The sequence below is a fragment of the Poecilia reticulata genome, chromosome 10 (genome assembly GCF_904066995.2).
Source record: "Poecilia reticulata chromosome 10, P_reticulata-male-v2, whole genome shotgun sequence".
Lineage (NCBI taxonomy): Eukaryota > Metazoa > Chordata > Actinopteri > Cyprinodontiformes > Poeciliidae > Poecilia > Poecilia reticulata.
In genome coordinates, this window is record NC_088839.1 from 25,540,645 (window position 1) to 25,557,036 (window position 16,392).

A 16,392-nucleotide genomic window follows, 5' to 3' on the forward strand; every position below is an offset into this window, starting at 1 on the left:
TGGACTCCCACACTGCTGGCAGAGCTGCACTGTGGGCATAGCTGGACACGTAGATCCCTCTCCAATGTGCCTGCGGTGCATGAATGGGAAGAGAGTGTTCATGTGCTTGTATGTGTGCTATTGTGTAATACTTCCCTGAGGATCTACTCACTTTACATCCTGCCAAAACAAGAGCAGCAGACAGCAATGAGAGCAGGCACTATTTTCATCTTTACCCCCTTGCATTCACCCTGTTTTCTCCTTCCAACTCTTCTTTGTTTGCCTTTGTCTTTGATCCCTTTCTTCTTTTGCCTCCTGCACATTTATTTTGCCTCTTGTTCCCTTCATTCTTATCCCTTTCTCTCTGTTTTTTAAAATATTTTCTGCCACATCCTCTTATATCTCATTGGTTTCGTCATATTCAATATAATTTTGTTCAAACAGCCTGTGGGTTGTGATTTTTAGTTTGGGACCTGAAAATATCTGAACTGCAAAAACACAAAATCTTACCAAGTAATATTGGCTTAGTTTCTAGTGCAAACAGCTTAGGACACTTAAAAGAAGACATTATTTATTGTTTATTATTAATATTTCACATATAATATGGGAAAACATTGGAGAAAATGTTTAAGTGAAATAATCTGCCAGAGGAGCTAATACTTTTTCATCAATATTAAGGAATCAGTGACCTAAAACAAGCTCCTGTGTCTTACATAAACATTACTTGTAAGTTAGTTTTGTCTTAATTCAAGTGTACTAAGATATTTGCACGACAAACTGGACCAAAACTACTTTGTAATATTTTGTGTTTTTGCAGTTCATTTATTCTCTATGCTGGAATCATCATCATAGATTCTGTGATCACCAGGTTTCAAGAATAAGTTCCTTCATGTGTAAAATAGAAATAAAAAGTATAAATTCTTAACTCATTCAGTCTGTTGCACATCTTTCAGCTTCCATTTATGATTGTGAAGTTTTTAGTGTTGATCTATTTGCTAAAATCCCAGTAAATAAATTGAGGTCTGCAGTTGCAATGTGACAAAATCTGAAAACACAAAAACTAAATAATTTTGCAAACCACCATAGTTATCTGAGTTTAAATCAAATTGTCTCATGGGGCAAGATCCTTTAACTTCCAGTTTTGCTCTTTACTTTTTTCACTCTGTGATATTAGTGAAATTAGCAGCTATTTATATTAGACTTCTCTGAATCACTGTGGTAAAAGACGGCCCATTGATCTGCTGTACTGGATGATTACAGCGACAGCTACACTTTTATTCACATGGGGGGAGAAAATGAGCAAAGACCGAACTCACTTGTTCATTAACATGATTCGAGTGGAGTCATTATCGGGACAGATAGTCTTTGATATGGTCTCTTACTTTTATTCTGACTTGACGCATTATTTTCTCCTGCTTCATTGGTTTCCTTTCCTTTTACGAGCGCAATGCAGTTCTTATTTGAATTCACTGTCAGTCGTAATCTCCACTCACTGTTCTTTGAACAGCAGTGGAAAACCAAGCTTACATCAAAATAAAAGTTACCGTTACTGGCAGGTCTGCGTGTTCAGAGTTCATCCGTTGAGGTAAACGCACGTTTGTCTGTGAGCGTGTCAAAGTGCCTGTTTTAAAGAAAAACTGGATGATATTTGGCTGTAATTTATTTCTCATTTTTACTCTGTACTATACTATACTATACTATACTATACTATACTATACTATACTATGCTATACTATACTATGCTATACTATACTATACTATGCTATACTATGCTATACTATACTATACTATACTATACTATACTATACTATACTATACTATACTATGCTATGCTATACTATGCTATACTATACTATGCTATACTATACTATACTATGCTATACTATACTATGCTATACTATGCTATACTATACTATACTATACTATGCTATACTATACTATACTATACTATGCTATACTATACTATGCTATACTATACTATACTATGCTATACTATACTATACTATACTATACTATACTATGCTATACTATGCTATACAATACTATACTATACTATACTATGCTATGCTATGCTATACTATACTATACTATACTATACTATGCTATACTATACTATACTATACTATACTATACTATACTATACTATGCTATGCTATACTATACTATACTATGCTATACTATACTATACTATACTATACTATACTATACTATACTATGCTATGCTATACTATACTATGCTATACTATACTATGCTATACTATACTATACTATACTATGCTGTAATATTATGTCATATTGTGCTATATTATACTATACTATACCACACTACACCGCACTATACTATACTATACTATACTATACTATACTATACTATACTATTACTCAAGTAAAAGTAAAAATTAGTCGTCCAAAACATTATTCAAGTATGAATAAAAAAATATTTGTTAAAAAGTCTACATTTAATATTTAAAATTTACATCATCAGATGGACCAAAATATGGACCAGTTAAAGTTAACTGGAAATGTTGGTATTTTTATATGAATTATTGTCAGAAATGACAACAATTCATATAAGTAACAAAAAAAACCCCAACAAAATCAGGCAAGAATATTTTTTTCCAAATCAAAAAAACGTATAAAACTTTAACAAACTGCAGGTGTGTCTTTGTCTGGTGAAGCGAGCGTGAAAGCTCCTCACCGGGCTGAACCTGCACGATGAGGTCAGCGCTGGTTCGTTAACCAGTAAAAAGCTCCGGCCAACTGGGACCATGAACTTTACAGGGAAGACAGAGATGTAAACACCCCAAATAATTGTTTGTTATATAATACAAATCATTCTCACCGCTCCCTCATCATACGTCTGAAAGCTCAGCTACACGTTATTCCTGCTGTTCACATAGAGCTGCGTAACCAGAGCTAACTCAGTGGGTTTTAAACTCTTAACCTTGATGTGGGGTTCGCCAAAGAAACATAATTCCACACAGGGGGTTGATGTAAATATCCATACACGTCAGCCTGTGTGAGTGAAAGGAGGGCGGAGATCATTCGGCGGCAGCTTTGTGATTGGTCCACTCTCTGGCTTTAAATGCATAAACTATAAACTTTCAGGAATAAATTTGCTCCGCCAGTGAAACACTCAGAGCAACAGAGACACTTGCAATCTGGATTATTATTTAATTATTATTTAATTTTTTTGGTTATTAATTTTTCTAAAACCAAAAACAAGCAACGCTTGGCCTGGAGGGGAGCCAGGAAAGCATGGCGGGCCGCCAGGCTTATAAAACACTGGGGGAAACCCTGCAACACACAAGGTCTTTATACATTTGAACATGAAGGAAATATGTTTGAAAATGCATATTATATTGTATGTTTTAGGGTATTTTTTAGACACCTGGCAGCCATATTGGATTTTGGTAACAAAGTTGATGAGAACCATTTTATTTTCCAAGTCTGACTTCAGGGAAGTTTTTCCATTTGAGACTTTGCAATTCCACTCCAGCAGTTCAACAGCAGCTCGTTTTAAGACTCCATCAGCTGAAAAGAGGCCTACTTAAGCTGCAGCTTAAAAAATATCATTTTTTCTCCGTGGCTTGACTTTCGCATCAAAAACCTAAAAATCCTCTCTGTACGGATGAGTGCAAACCAATCCCACCGCTGCTCTTTGTCATAGGTAGGCGACTGAGAGGAAGTGTTATAAATATTTACATTACTTTTGCATTTTCTAAGGAAATTCATAGATGTCGTAATTTAATACTTATTCATTGGCTGACTCTGTTTAAATTCTTACTTGTAGAATAACAAAAAATGTAAAAAAATGTTTTTCACTTTCTTACTTCTGCCTCCACCCCCACAGCACTTTGAAGAAATAACCTTTTCAAAGTAGCAAAAAAGAAAATCTCCTCCTCTGTTAAGTTGCAGAGGTTAAGTGTTGAAGAAAACTCGACTTTCCTCTGGTCACTAAATAAGTTTCTAGATGAGAAAACTTTGCTGTTCTGTTCTCTTTCTGCATAAAATAATTCAACATCTCCAAATTTATTTTTCCTTTTTCGTACGTCTGTAACTACTTCCTTTTCCAACTGTGCTAGTTACATTTAGATGTATTTTTTGAGGAAATGTGTAATTTTCCAAACTCCCTTGCCTTGAGCCAGACTTTCTAAGCCGCAGAGGAGGCGCAGAAGTCCACCTTCCTCAAAGATGTTTTACATTAAATATCGCCAAATTTATTCCTGCCGTTTTATAAATCCTTCATTCATCTCAAACACCATATTTGTATTTGAAGTTTGAGGTTACAAATGTCATATTTGTACACTTCAAACGCAGACACGGCCTCCTTTCTCTTTTCTGCTTTTTACGTGTGTATCTCTCAGCGCGCTCTTCCCTATTCATTGATGCCGAACTTCATTCCTTTCATCATCACCGCTGCTGTGACATCTCACAGAGGAGAGATGAGAAGGAGATAATAAAGAAGCCCCTTGAAGCTCAGGCAGGATTTCTCCTCTCCAGCTCTCGCTCTCGCTCGCGCTCTCTCATTTCTCATTTCCTTTCACATCCAATATTATGTACAAAAAGCTAAACACCAGCTTGTGCACACCAGAGCCCACACACACTACTGTGTGCTATTACATTCTGCCCTTTTCTTTCTCATTTACTCTTGTCCCTGACTCAGTCTTGAGGTTTTAGGACCCCTCCTGATGAATAGTGTTGCGGATTGAATTACGAGCAGTGAGGTTCACCGTGCCAGGACTCCTGTGCCACGACACGGATAAATCCAACATTTCTCAGAGCTGCGGTCGCGTTGGAAAATGAAAAGAAATAGGATGTAGCTTGGACAGTGCAGACAGCCTCTAAATCACTACCCGGTGCTGCTTTCACTCCTCACTGCTTCAGCTGACAACGCTGCAGAACATGATGCAGTCTGGAGCGAATCTCTCTGCTGGAGGAAAGCTGCTGCAAACGTTTAGGTCTGCTGGCATGCAGTCTGAATGCTGGTCATACGTTTTCATCATGCCTCAAAAACACAAACCTTACCAAGTAATTTTAGTCTAGTTTCAAGTGGAAACATCTTTTTACACTTGGAATAAGACAAAACTGACTTACAAGTAACTTTTCAGCAAGAAATAGGAGCTTTTTTAAAGTTAATAATCCCTTAATGTGATGGAAAAGTGCTAGTCCCACTGGCAAATTGTTTCTCTTATAACATTGGAAAAATGTTAGAATCTACCATCGGATCCAGTACTTTTTAAAAGTCTATATTCAGTAATTATTGGCTTAAACCAAGCTGAAAGGTTAAGCTTGAAGTTTGGTTTCTCTTCAAGTGAACTAACATATTTCCACAAGAAATTAGACCAAAATTACGTGGTAATTTTTTTTTTCCATTTGCAGTGTTTGCATTCCCTTTTAATTCATTCTCAAATGCACCTCGCTCTATTTAGTATGCAGCCACAGCGATAACAAATGTTAATTTAAAGTTATACATACCCCTTTAAAGATCCTCAGTGAAAACATGTTTACATTCTTAACACAGAAAACTGGTTGAAAATCGATCATTTAACAGCATGTTTGTTTTTGTAGTATCTTTCAGTGGAGACAGGATTGCATATGAAAACGTCTCTTTATTAAACATTCAGACCAACAGATACAACCAGAACCAGCAGATGTTGATGTTACCATGTGAAAATAACTCAAAAATAACCCAAAGAGGTTTTATTTCTTTCTTTACTTATTTTGCATGTTTAAGTTGGTTCAACTGACAGATTATTTCACTTATAACACTGGAAAATGTTTTAAGTGAAATAATCTGCCATTGGAACGAGACCTTTTCAATAATATGAAGTGATTATTAGAAACTACATCAGAAATACTTGGTAAGATCTTGTGTTTTCGCAGTGCAATGAGTTGCTTCTTCCAGGTGATAAATCACAATATTTAAAGAACAAACCAATATTTTCATGAATAAGAGACTAGCATGGTGTTCTCAGGGTGTTTCCACACCTGGTAGTTCAGGAGACTCAGTAGAAATTGGGCAACAAGTTGCAAGATTTATAATTTCAGCTGGTGTGAAACGATCCAAACTAATTGAAAAACTTGTTCCCCTCCTCGCCTGTGGTGGTGCTGCACCAAGAACTACTGAAGGAAATAACAAAAACCTCAGAAGAAGTCATAAATGCAACTTCCTTCTTCACAAAATGTGAACAAAAGTGGAGTGCCGTCAGATTTGACCAGTTGTAGGATTTCTTTTTTGTCTTTGGTAAAACACCACAAGTTGTTTCTCCCTCTATTGCTACACTCATGTGTTTGGTTTGGCTGCATTTACCCAGAATTCCCTGCTTTCAGAGCGTTCTTTGGTCTGCTTGGTGTTCACATACATTCAAACCATCCCAGTTTACTTTAAACGAACTGAGGCTGAGGTTTTCAGGCGGATGAGACTCCAACTCGCTCTGAAGTTCGATTGATTCACGCCTCCTCTGACGAACCAAACTGTCAAGACAAACTGACTATAATTGGATTAAAATGAACTAAACAGGATCATTGGTGTAGCTATCAATGGATGTAGTGTCAAGAATTCAAAAAACTAATTTATTAAACAGCTGCACACTGTATAGCGTCTGCCTGGATATTAAAATGTTAACTCATCATGACAGATCTGAGACTTTCCTACAGTCTTCAGTCAGAAGCCTCCTCAGATTCAATGTAAGACTGACTGGTACTGCAGATCCTTCCTGCCCACAGTGTCACCAACCAATGAATGAATCAGGCATTTTAACATCGGTCTGTTTTGAGAGCAACTATAACTTTAAATCTTTGTGGCCAAAGGTGAGAAGCAGAGACTGAAGGAGTATCTGATAAAAATAGTTGGTCCTTGTAGATATATTTAATATTTAATCATTCAATAAAACCCATAAACATTATGGTTTATGTAGAACACTGTAAAATGAAGCAATATGCAAAAGCAGTCTGTAGTTACGCAATATGACTTTTCACAAAATTGATCCATTAGCAATAAAATCCAAGGTCTTAAAAAGTGAAACTACATGCAAGCAGCTTAACTCTGTGACTAGAAGTTCAAACCGGAAAAGTTTGGCAGAATAATAATAGCAGGAATATTTGCAGCATAGATGCATCCACAAACAGCATAAAAAATATCATTCATATATTTATTTAAAACAAATCTCTTTCAATGTCAATTTAAATAAAAAAAAAATATTGAATAAAAATATGGTTTTGCTTGTTCACCTCTGGTTTTCTTCCATTATCAGGTTAACAACTCGGTTGTTTTATTCTCACCACCTCCCTGTATTTGATGTTATCAAGTAAACAGTTTACAGCTTGTGAAGCACGGCTGTCCACTGAAAGTCAAATCAGTCCTTCGTTCTGAAACACCCCCAAACCGCTCACTCTGCCTCCTCACAGGCTTACATTTCAGAAGAGCTTATTTCTAAAAAGGCTTTTTATTGCCTGCAGGCTGCCAGACAGTCACAGTACAGTTTTATCCTCCGTCCTTGTGGACATTTTCATAGCTCTTTCTCTAAGGCGAAAAAAGCATTTTTGCCATTCTGCAATCTTGTGAGCCAGATGTTTCTAGACAGTTTATTGCTGGTTGGATGCAATTATTCAAAATCTGAGAACATGTTGCTGCAACAACAAGTTCTGGTGCAAGAGCCTTCAAACACTTCTGAAGGCTTTGCTCATCCAGGCTGCCAGCCTTTCTAGTAGCCGTGTAAACAAGATGGATGAATTCAAGCCCCTAGTTTTGAATTGAATGTTTGATAAAGTCAATAAAATTATAAACGAAATATAATTTGGTGTTCATGTTTAGTAACATTTCAGTTCGGCAAACATCTTAATTTCTCAAATGGTCCTATTTGAATGTCTTGGTGAATGTTGCATTGCCACAAAAACTTGGGTAACAGTTTTAACCCTAACCCTAACCCTGACATGACACTGTCGTAAACATGACATAACATCTGTCATGAACATAAAGAAGTCTTTATGAATGTTTATGACTGTTGTCATGAAGTGTCATATAATGACAGTTTAATGCAAAGTTGCTCTAAAAGTTGCAATAAAAGTCCATAAAAAATGCCAACTTTGCATTAAATTGTCATTATTTACAAAATCATGCAAAGTTGGCACTTTTAAAGGACTTTTAATGCAACTTTTAGAACAACTTTGCATTAAAAGTGTCATTATTTACCAAATGACACTTCATGACAGCTGTCATAAACATTAATAAAAACTCCTTCATGTTCATGACAGGTGTTATGTCATGTTTATGACAGTGTCATGTCAGTCTTATGCACACCCCTTCAAATAAAGTGTTACCAAAACTTGTATGTGTGATAAATAAACACATGAATAAATCTGCAGCTTTCATGTCTTTCTGCTTTAGATCAGTTGTAGTTTCTGACTGCTCTGTGCAGAAAAACAAAATTCAATGACTTATTTCTATTCTGGAAATCGAAATAATTGGCAATGAAACAATTCAATTTAAAGTTAATTTTAGCTCTAAATATACTAATAGAGCTTCTTCATGCCCTCTTGAAATTGTTTCTGATTATATAAACAACCAGCATCACTGAATCCTCAGAATTCTTCATTTTTAAAATAAAATTCTGAGAAAAAAAATTTTTTTTTTTTTTTTTCAGTGGTCCTAGTCCTCTTTTGTTGTTTTGCGATATTTTGATATGAATGTGCAGCTCTGGAAAATATTAAGAAATCATAGAAAAACTACCAGTTTCTCTGATTTTACTCTTTAAAGGTTTATGTTTGAGTAAAATGAACATTGTTCTTTTATTCTATGAACCACTGACATGTCTTTGAGATTCAAAGAAATAATTTAGTTTTTATTAGCAGAAAATGAGAAATGGTCAAAATGATAAGAAAGATGCAGCACTTTCAGACCTCAAATAATTCAAAGAAAACAAGTTTATATTCATTTAGAAACAACAAAACTAATGTTTTAACTCAGGAAGAGTTTAGAAATGAATATTTGGTGGAATAACCAGGAGGTTTAATGGGGCTCAGAGCTCTTGATGTTTTCCAGAGCTTTAGTAATTTTACTGTCGTATTTTTTGCAGGTTGACTTTTTGATTTGTTGACTCTTGGCTGTTTTTCCAGAAAACATTTCTGTTTAATGGGATGTTCACTAGAGACCACGCCTGATTGATTGATTGTGAGTTTATTTATTTATTCATTTATTCATTGACTGACTGACTGACTTGGGTTTGTTTACAGACTGGCAGAAATGGAAAACCAGAATTGCTCATTCTTCACGGATAGCCTGTCTCCAGACGAGAGCCTGTGAGTATGTGGCCACACAACAAACGCCCTGATTACAGTCGCTGCTTTATGTGTGTGTGCGTGCGTGCGTGTGTGCGTGCGTGTGTGTGTGCGTGCGCGCGCCCTTTAGCCCTGAAGACATCAGCCATTTCTGTTATGTTTGCGCTCCAGCTTGAACATGCATGTTGGTCTGTTACTGTACGACTGGGTAATCATGTAAGTAATCGTCCACATAATGGGACTGACCCACATGGAGCGTCGTCCTCCTCCATCATGCGACTCGCCCGCTGCGGTTCGAGTCTCTGGGTTTGTGTAGATAGTGGAGGGAGCCTGTTTGTAGGACTTGGCTGAGAGTGAGTAGCAGTAAGTGGAAGAAGTGTTATTTTGATGTGAATGAGGCAGTCACTTCTCATTGTGGAAAACTGAGAGTGGAGAAAGAGGGTTAGAGTTGTTGGAAGCCATGCTTTGAGTCCGTGTCTCAGTGTTTGTTGACATCGGTGTGAGCTGTCGAACGTTTGCTCCTCTGAGATTGTTTTTGTCTTTCATTGCACTTTAAAGTCGTCGCTGTGTGCCCAGCAGCCCTGTGCAAAGTGTTGTATGGTCTTTGGGGCTCCAGGTGCATCTCTCAGTGTGTGCATTGTGAAATGTGCTCATTATTTCTCCTCAGATGAATGTTATGTCTGCCTGCCTCTGAGAGAAGGCGGTGATTGACACCACATAAAGAGCAATTTTTTTTTATTTTGTCTAAAACAAAACTTGGTAAAAACAAGTTTTACCTCTGACGTCAGTGCTTCTCAAGCCTTTGTTCATACATGCATGCGTCTTACGAACTCCAGCATTTGCATGTGACTCTACAAGTATGTGTATCTATAATTGAGCTCCTGAGCGTGTTTGGTATGCATGACAAGCCGCTCGGTTCCAGTAGCAGCATTGCTTTCTGCTCTTGTGGTCTTGTATTTGGGGTTGATTCTGCAGACCTGTCACTCTGTCTGTCAGTGCAGCTTTTTTTTGCTGCATGGCTCCGAACGTGCCGCTGCGCTATCTGCGTCTCCAGCTGGTGTTTTGGCTGCTATCATGCTGTTTTCTGTCCTGACTCCTGCTGTCTCTGTCCACAGCTTTCTCCACTCCCTCGTCTTTCTACATTGCTCTGCATGGCAGGAAACGGAGGTGAAACACGGTCATAACCTCGAAAACGTCTTCATTCCCCTTGACGTTTTTCACATTTTTGTCACCTGAAAATGATAAATCTCAGTGGAATTTATCACAGTTTTATTAGATAGACCAATATTAGTATAATGAAATGTTCCTTTTTAGAACTTGTTTTGCTTTTTTAACTTTATGCACATTGCATCACCAAAAATATAATAAAATGCAACAAGCTGAATATTTAAAACTTTTTCTCTGCAGATTTCAGTATATTGTAAGAAAATCAAGTCTCTCTTCTGTTAAACTGTATATAAAATAAAATTATTCCTTTATTCATTGGAATAAAGGTAAAATACAAAAATACAAAAACTTACATTGACAAAAAGTAATTTTGGTCTAGTTGTTAGTGCAATAAAACAACTATTTTACAAGATATACAACCCTATGTAGTCGCTACTCGCCACCCGGCGTACAAGCATGTGACGCATTAATAAGGCTTCGTAATAACAGACGGCATACAGAGTTTTCATTTCGACTCTGTTGGACAGCACGGACTTCAAACTTTATAAAAGTGGTGTTTTTATATTGGTTTTGTTGTTATTTACTTCAAAATAAAGCCAGAAATAAGATTGATAATTTCCGCCTTATTTTGTGGGGTCTAAATGTACCACATTTCGAAACAACCAATGAAAATGTGTTGACGGTCTGTTGCTAGGTAGAACGGAGACACGCGGAAAGAGAAGGGGGGATTTGGCTACGGCAAGAGACTAGGGTGCAGCGATGCTGGGGATTTTACTGAGTGTTTCGATGGGTTTTTTAGACTATAGGTGTGTTAGTTAGAGTTTGTGGTGTGTGTAGGGCAGGGGTGTCAAACTCCAGTCCTGAAGGGCCGCTGTCCTGCAGTTTTTAGATGTGCCACAGGTACAAAACACCTGAATCAAATGGCTTAATTACCTCCTCAGTTCTCCAGAGCCTTGCTAATTACTTAATTATTCTATTCAGGTGTGGTGCAGCAGAGGCACTTCTAAAAGTTGCAGGACACCGGCCCTCAAGGACTGGAGTTTGACACCCCTGGTGTAGGGTTAGTAGTAGTTTAGCTAGCTATCGCTACATGGCTTCATAGCGAGCGCTGACGCACAGAGAAGAGAGACTGGGATGGCCAGTTAGACCTCGACTGCAAAGGGTTTTAAGTCAATAATTTCTTAATAGTGATGAAAAAGCTATTCAATTGGCAAATTATTCACTTATAATAAGACATTTTTCCCATCTTTTAAGTGAACTAGAACTTTTTCATCTATACTAAAGAATTATTTATTTAATTTAAACTCCTGTTTCTTGCTGAAAAGTTGCTTGTAAGTTGGTTTTGTTTTATTTTAATTTACGACGATATTTGCACTAGAAATTAGATCAAAAATCCTTCATACGGTCTTGTGTTTTTGCAGCGTGGGAGCAAAGCGATCAGTCTCCATATTCGCAAACCCAATTGAGATAAATCCCCAAAGACATGCAGCTGCAGTTTCAGTGAATTCTTTGAAAAATTTTGAATTTGAACGGTTGGTCCACAAAATGTCGACTCCATGCCACACTTCCTCAGATTTGTTTTTCATAATTACTTTGAAGCATTTCCCATATACATTGCGGTTATGCTAAACTTTATGTTGATTTGCTGCAAAAAAATCTCATTAAAATACTATAAAGTTTTTATTTTTAATGTCACAAAATATAAAAAAATAATAAATAGAAATTAAATGTATAAGATGTTGCTCTATTCAGTCAGAATATCAAAGCTAATCAACAGTTAAATATTTTCGATATACTTTGTATTGCAGAAGTTTTGTTGCTACATCCATTCATGCTGCCTTTGCCACACATTCAAGAAAAAGCTGCAGGGGAAGCAGCTTAAGCAGAGATTTCCAGAAAGCCTTCTCTGAATCTGCCTTCTCCAGCTTATCTGCCGGGACTCTGAGGTGTTCAGATGCCAGATACGAAATCTAATCTCCCCAACAAGTCAATGATTTGCCAGGAGACCTCCTGTTAGTGGGTCATATCTGAAACACGCCCTCCAGGAACGAGCTCATGAAACTTCCAACCTTTAAATGAAAGAAGCCCATTTCTCCTTCCAGCTCTTCCTAAATAGCTGAAATCTTAGTTCTGTCAACAAGGCTGAGTAGCAGCAATGAGTCACCCTGAGGAAGAAGCTCTCTTCATACGCTCGGATTTGCAGTCTCATTATTTTGGACGCTGCTCTCCTGAAGGTCATGACCAGGGCAGAGTTGGAAAATAAATCTTTAATTTGAAAGATTTTGTGTTTCTGCTCAGATCTTTTGTCTCTTTTTCCAAATGACACGAATTGAAACACGACAATTTCCAAACAAAAAGTTTCTTCACTGGAATGAGGTCATAAAATATATTTTACAGAATTGTAATGGAAACATTTTAGTATTTTTTTTTGCATCACACAAGTCACACAATCAACATCCAGATGTTGCTACTGAACACGACGAAGAAGACAGCAGGAAGTAGCAGGACGGTGATGGTTTGTTTTGTTTTTTCTGACATTGTGCAGCTTCTCTAAAATTGCCGGCTAAAGTTTCCAGAACGCCGCATACAGTATGTAGCCACTACCAAGTATAAAACACCGACGTCTTCTCCTCTGATGGCTGATGAACATTAAAAAAAACGCTACATAAGTCTCATGTGGTATTAAAATGAGGACTTGAAGTTTGTACATTCCCTTTCGGCTTGATTTTGTCATTTGCTTCAGGGCTTGTAAAAGTGTTTCACATATTATTCATTTGTTTTCTGAAATGTGCCTTTGTTTTGAAAGTTGTAAAAGTTTTTCAGATTTTGTAATGCTGGTTTGGACCTCCCAGCCACCGTAGCATCCTGTCGCCACACTGAGCAGCAAAGAGCGACGTGTGAAAGAAAGTTATTCTGAGGTAGTCTGCAAGTCAGCCTGTCACGACGACCTCGTTTATGAAGCAATAAACGACTATACAGTTATTTTGAGGCCATTTTCAAGTAATTTATTGGTAAAAATAATGCGAGTTTCTCCTCTCAAAGACCAATCAACTTTAATCTTCTAAAGTAAACTTAACACAGGAACTGAAAGATATTTAAACGTCCAAAATGAAACACCAAAATACAGTAAATAAAATGGAAATAAAAACTTACATATAACCAAAACCATAAATAAAATGGATTATAATGTCTCTATACACACATAAATACTAATCATGACAATTGAAATTATTCCGCTCACGTTAATCTATCATGCGATTAATTGATTGTTTATTGCGACATTCTGTGGTCTGGGTTGGATTAAAACACATTAAATCGATGCAGAAATGAAGATGGGGATTTTTCCAAATATCACTGCGACGTATAACCAGACATAAAAATAAAAAGGTTATAACTTTCTGTTAACTTTAATCCAATAAAGTTGTCTCCACTGGCAGAAGTATTATTACCAGACATAAACTGCAAAATAACTGTCTTTCCATTACATCCATTACAATAATTGCCAGACAGTTAGACATCTATTTATTGCCTCAGGTCTGCTGTAATAGAACCTCACATTATCTTTTCTATTTCAATGTCAATGGTGATTTTATTATTTTTGGAGCTGCGTTGTGTGGAAGTTAAAGATGAGCTCAGCCGTTTTGGTAAATGTCAGAGGTTTACTGGTGCGGTGAGCCGGGTTTGTCCCGTCCTGTTTGGTTTTGTCTCGTCCTGTGATCCCCGTCCTCATCGTCCCGCTTGCTTTGCTTTGGCCGTGATGCCGCGCCGTTGGCTCTGCTTTGTGCTGCTGGTGGCTGTGTGCTGGTGGCTCAGTGTGCTGTCTCCTGTGTGGGGGACTCAGGGATGAAGATCAGTACCTCCTGCGTCACTCCAGCCCAGCCCTGGACCACGATTCACCCTGCGGGCAGCACATGCTGCTGGCTCACCTGGAGCATCAGGACAAGGAGCAGCTGCAATGCACCCTGGCCCGCCTGGAGAACGAGAACAGGTCTGTAGCTGGGAAAATGTCCGAACGCTTAAGTTTTGACTTATGCACAACAATTACTGAAGTATTTATCGACTGAGCTGATCATTTATGGAAAATAAAACAGAAGTAAACCAGATATATCCACCAAAACACATCATAAATAACAGCTTTGTTGACTATTTGCACTGGAAAAATACAAAATTTGACCAAGTACTTTTGGTGTCGGCTTTACTGCAAATACCTTAGTAAACTTGTAATAAGACAAAACTAACTTAAAAAACATTTTAGCAAGAAATTATTCACTTGGTTTAAATACATAATTCTTTAATGTTGATCCACTGACAGATTATTTCATTTACAACATGGAAAATGTAAATGTAATGTAAAACTAAGCCGTATAAACCAGTTTTGTTTCTGATGCCATATGTTTCCAAAAATGTATTTTTGACCATAGTTTTAATATTGTTTTATTTTTATTTTTTAATCTTGTCCTAATGACAATGCTTAAGTCAGTGACAAAACTAACAAGTTTTCAGCCACATGCAGGAGCTTGTTTTAAGTAAATAAGTCTTAATATTGTTAAAAATTTACTACTTCTACTGGCTGATTATTTCACTTATAGCATTTTTCTCTTGTTACAAGTGAAATAATCATCTATTAAGGAACTGCCCTGGATTCACACTGCAGCCTGAAGTCCGATTCTTTTCCAATGCGACCCAGGCGACTTGGGTATCCGATTCAAATGTGACCGACCTGAACATCATTGATACTCGACAAATGTCACTATTCTGCATCCTGATACGTGCAAGCGGAAATAAAAACAACCATGTCGGACAGTAATGAGGATTAAGTTGTTAATATGCTGCTCCGGTTGCACAACAACTTCAAATATGCAAGCTAAGCTCCACCGTTAGCCTCCATGTTTACTTCCGCAAACACTGAGCTCTTCTTCTTCTTTTTATCGAGGTTGGAAAACACTGAGAACTCTGACGCTATTGCGCCCTCTAGTGCGCATGTGGGACACTTTCAGGTTGTTTGCCCGTTCACACTGGAGAAGGCATACAGGTCGCATTTATTTGGAAATGTGAACGGCCACGACAAAAAATAAATAAAAATAAAAATCTGATTTGACAAAAAAAAAATCGGGATTGTGTCACTTCAGACTGCAGTGTGAATGCAGCCTTAAACCAAGCTATGTCTTTCTGAAATGTTACCTGTAAGTCAGTTGAATAAGATATTTACACTAAAACTAGACCAAAAATACTTGATAAAAGGTTTTTGCAGCGTCATCTCCTGGTTTAGTGAAACAAGCTCAATAAAAGTGTGCAGGCGTTTATCGTTCGCACAGTTTTCAACAATTCTCCGATTTGAAATATCTCCTGCTGAGAGTAAACACTCAAAATCTACAGTCTTTTGAACAGCCAACTGAAAATAAAGAAGAAAAAAACCCACTCTGAACACATAGCTGTCAGCCAAATGTGTACAGCAGTGTGATAACATGGGAGAAGCTGTAAATCGAGCTTCGCTTTGACACCATGTGTCCAAAAGAGAGAGGAGAAAAGCTCCTAATGATCTGACTGGAGTGATGCAAGAGGAAAAGCAAGTCTGAAACACAAAATATTAATGCTTTGATTTGGATTTATGTGCTTCGGGTTCAGACATTTCCCATAAATGACGCTAATTCATTTTCTCCTACATGCACTTAATTTGTCACCAGAGGCATCTTTATGCGAATGATTCATATGAATAATTGTCTCGTCCTCGCTTTGCAGTGACCTTTACAAACCCACAGCAACGTAAACCTGCACATGCTTACAGCCTCCAGGTGTTGGAAACCTTGACCAAATTATTATTTCTATTTTTCTCAAAATGCCCCAACATGGTGTTTGTGTAGTTTTGTGTGTACACGCAATAAATCAGGGCCACAAAAAAGAAATCCGCTGAAAAAACCCCAAACTAACAGCATTAATGAGAACTACTCGTGTGTTTTGAGTCGGGAC

General features: G+C 37.4%; 1 protein-coding gene across 4 annotated transcripts in view; it reads left to right on the top strand.

The window, feature by feature from the left end:
- Positions 1-16,392, top strand: part of drp2 (dystrophin related protein 2) — a 119,258-nt gene that overhangs the window by 90,006 nt on the left and 12,860 nt on the right. For 2 of the 4 annotated variants that reach the window (XM_008420714.3, XM_081611749.1), the window contains 2 exons: positions 9,214-9,279; positions 14,267-14,413. In XM_008420714.3, coding sequence (XP_008418936.1) covers positions 9,214-9,279; positions 14,267-14,413 — 213 coding nt within the window. Of the gene's footprint in view, positions 1-9,213; positions 9,280-10,373; positions 13,607-14,266; positions 14,414-16,392 lie in introns of those variants that run through there. The other 2 variants (XM_081611750.1, XM_081611748.1) reach the window with 2 other exon arrangements.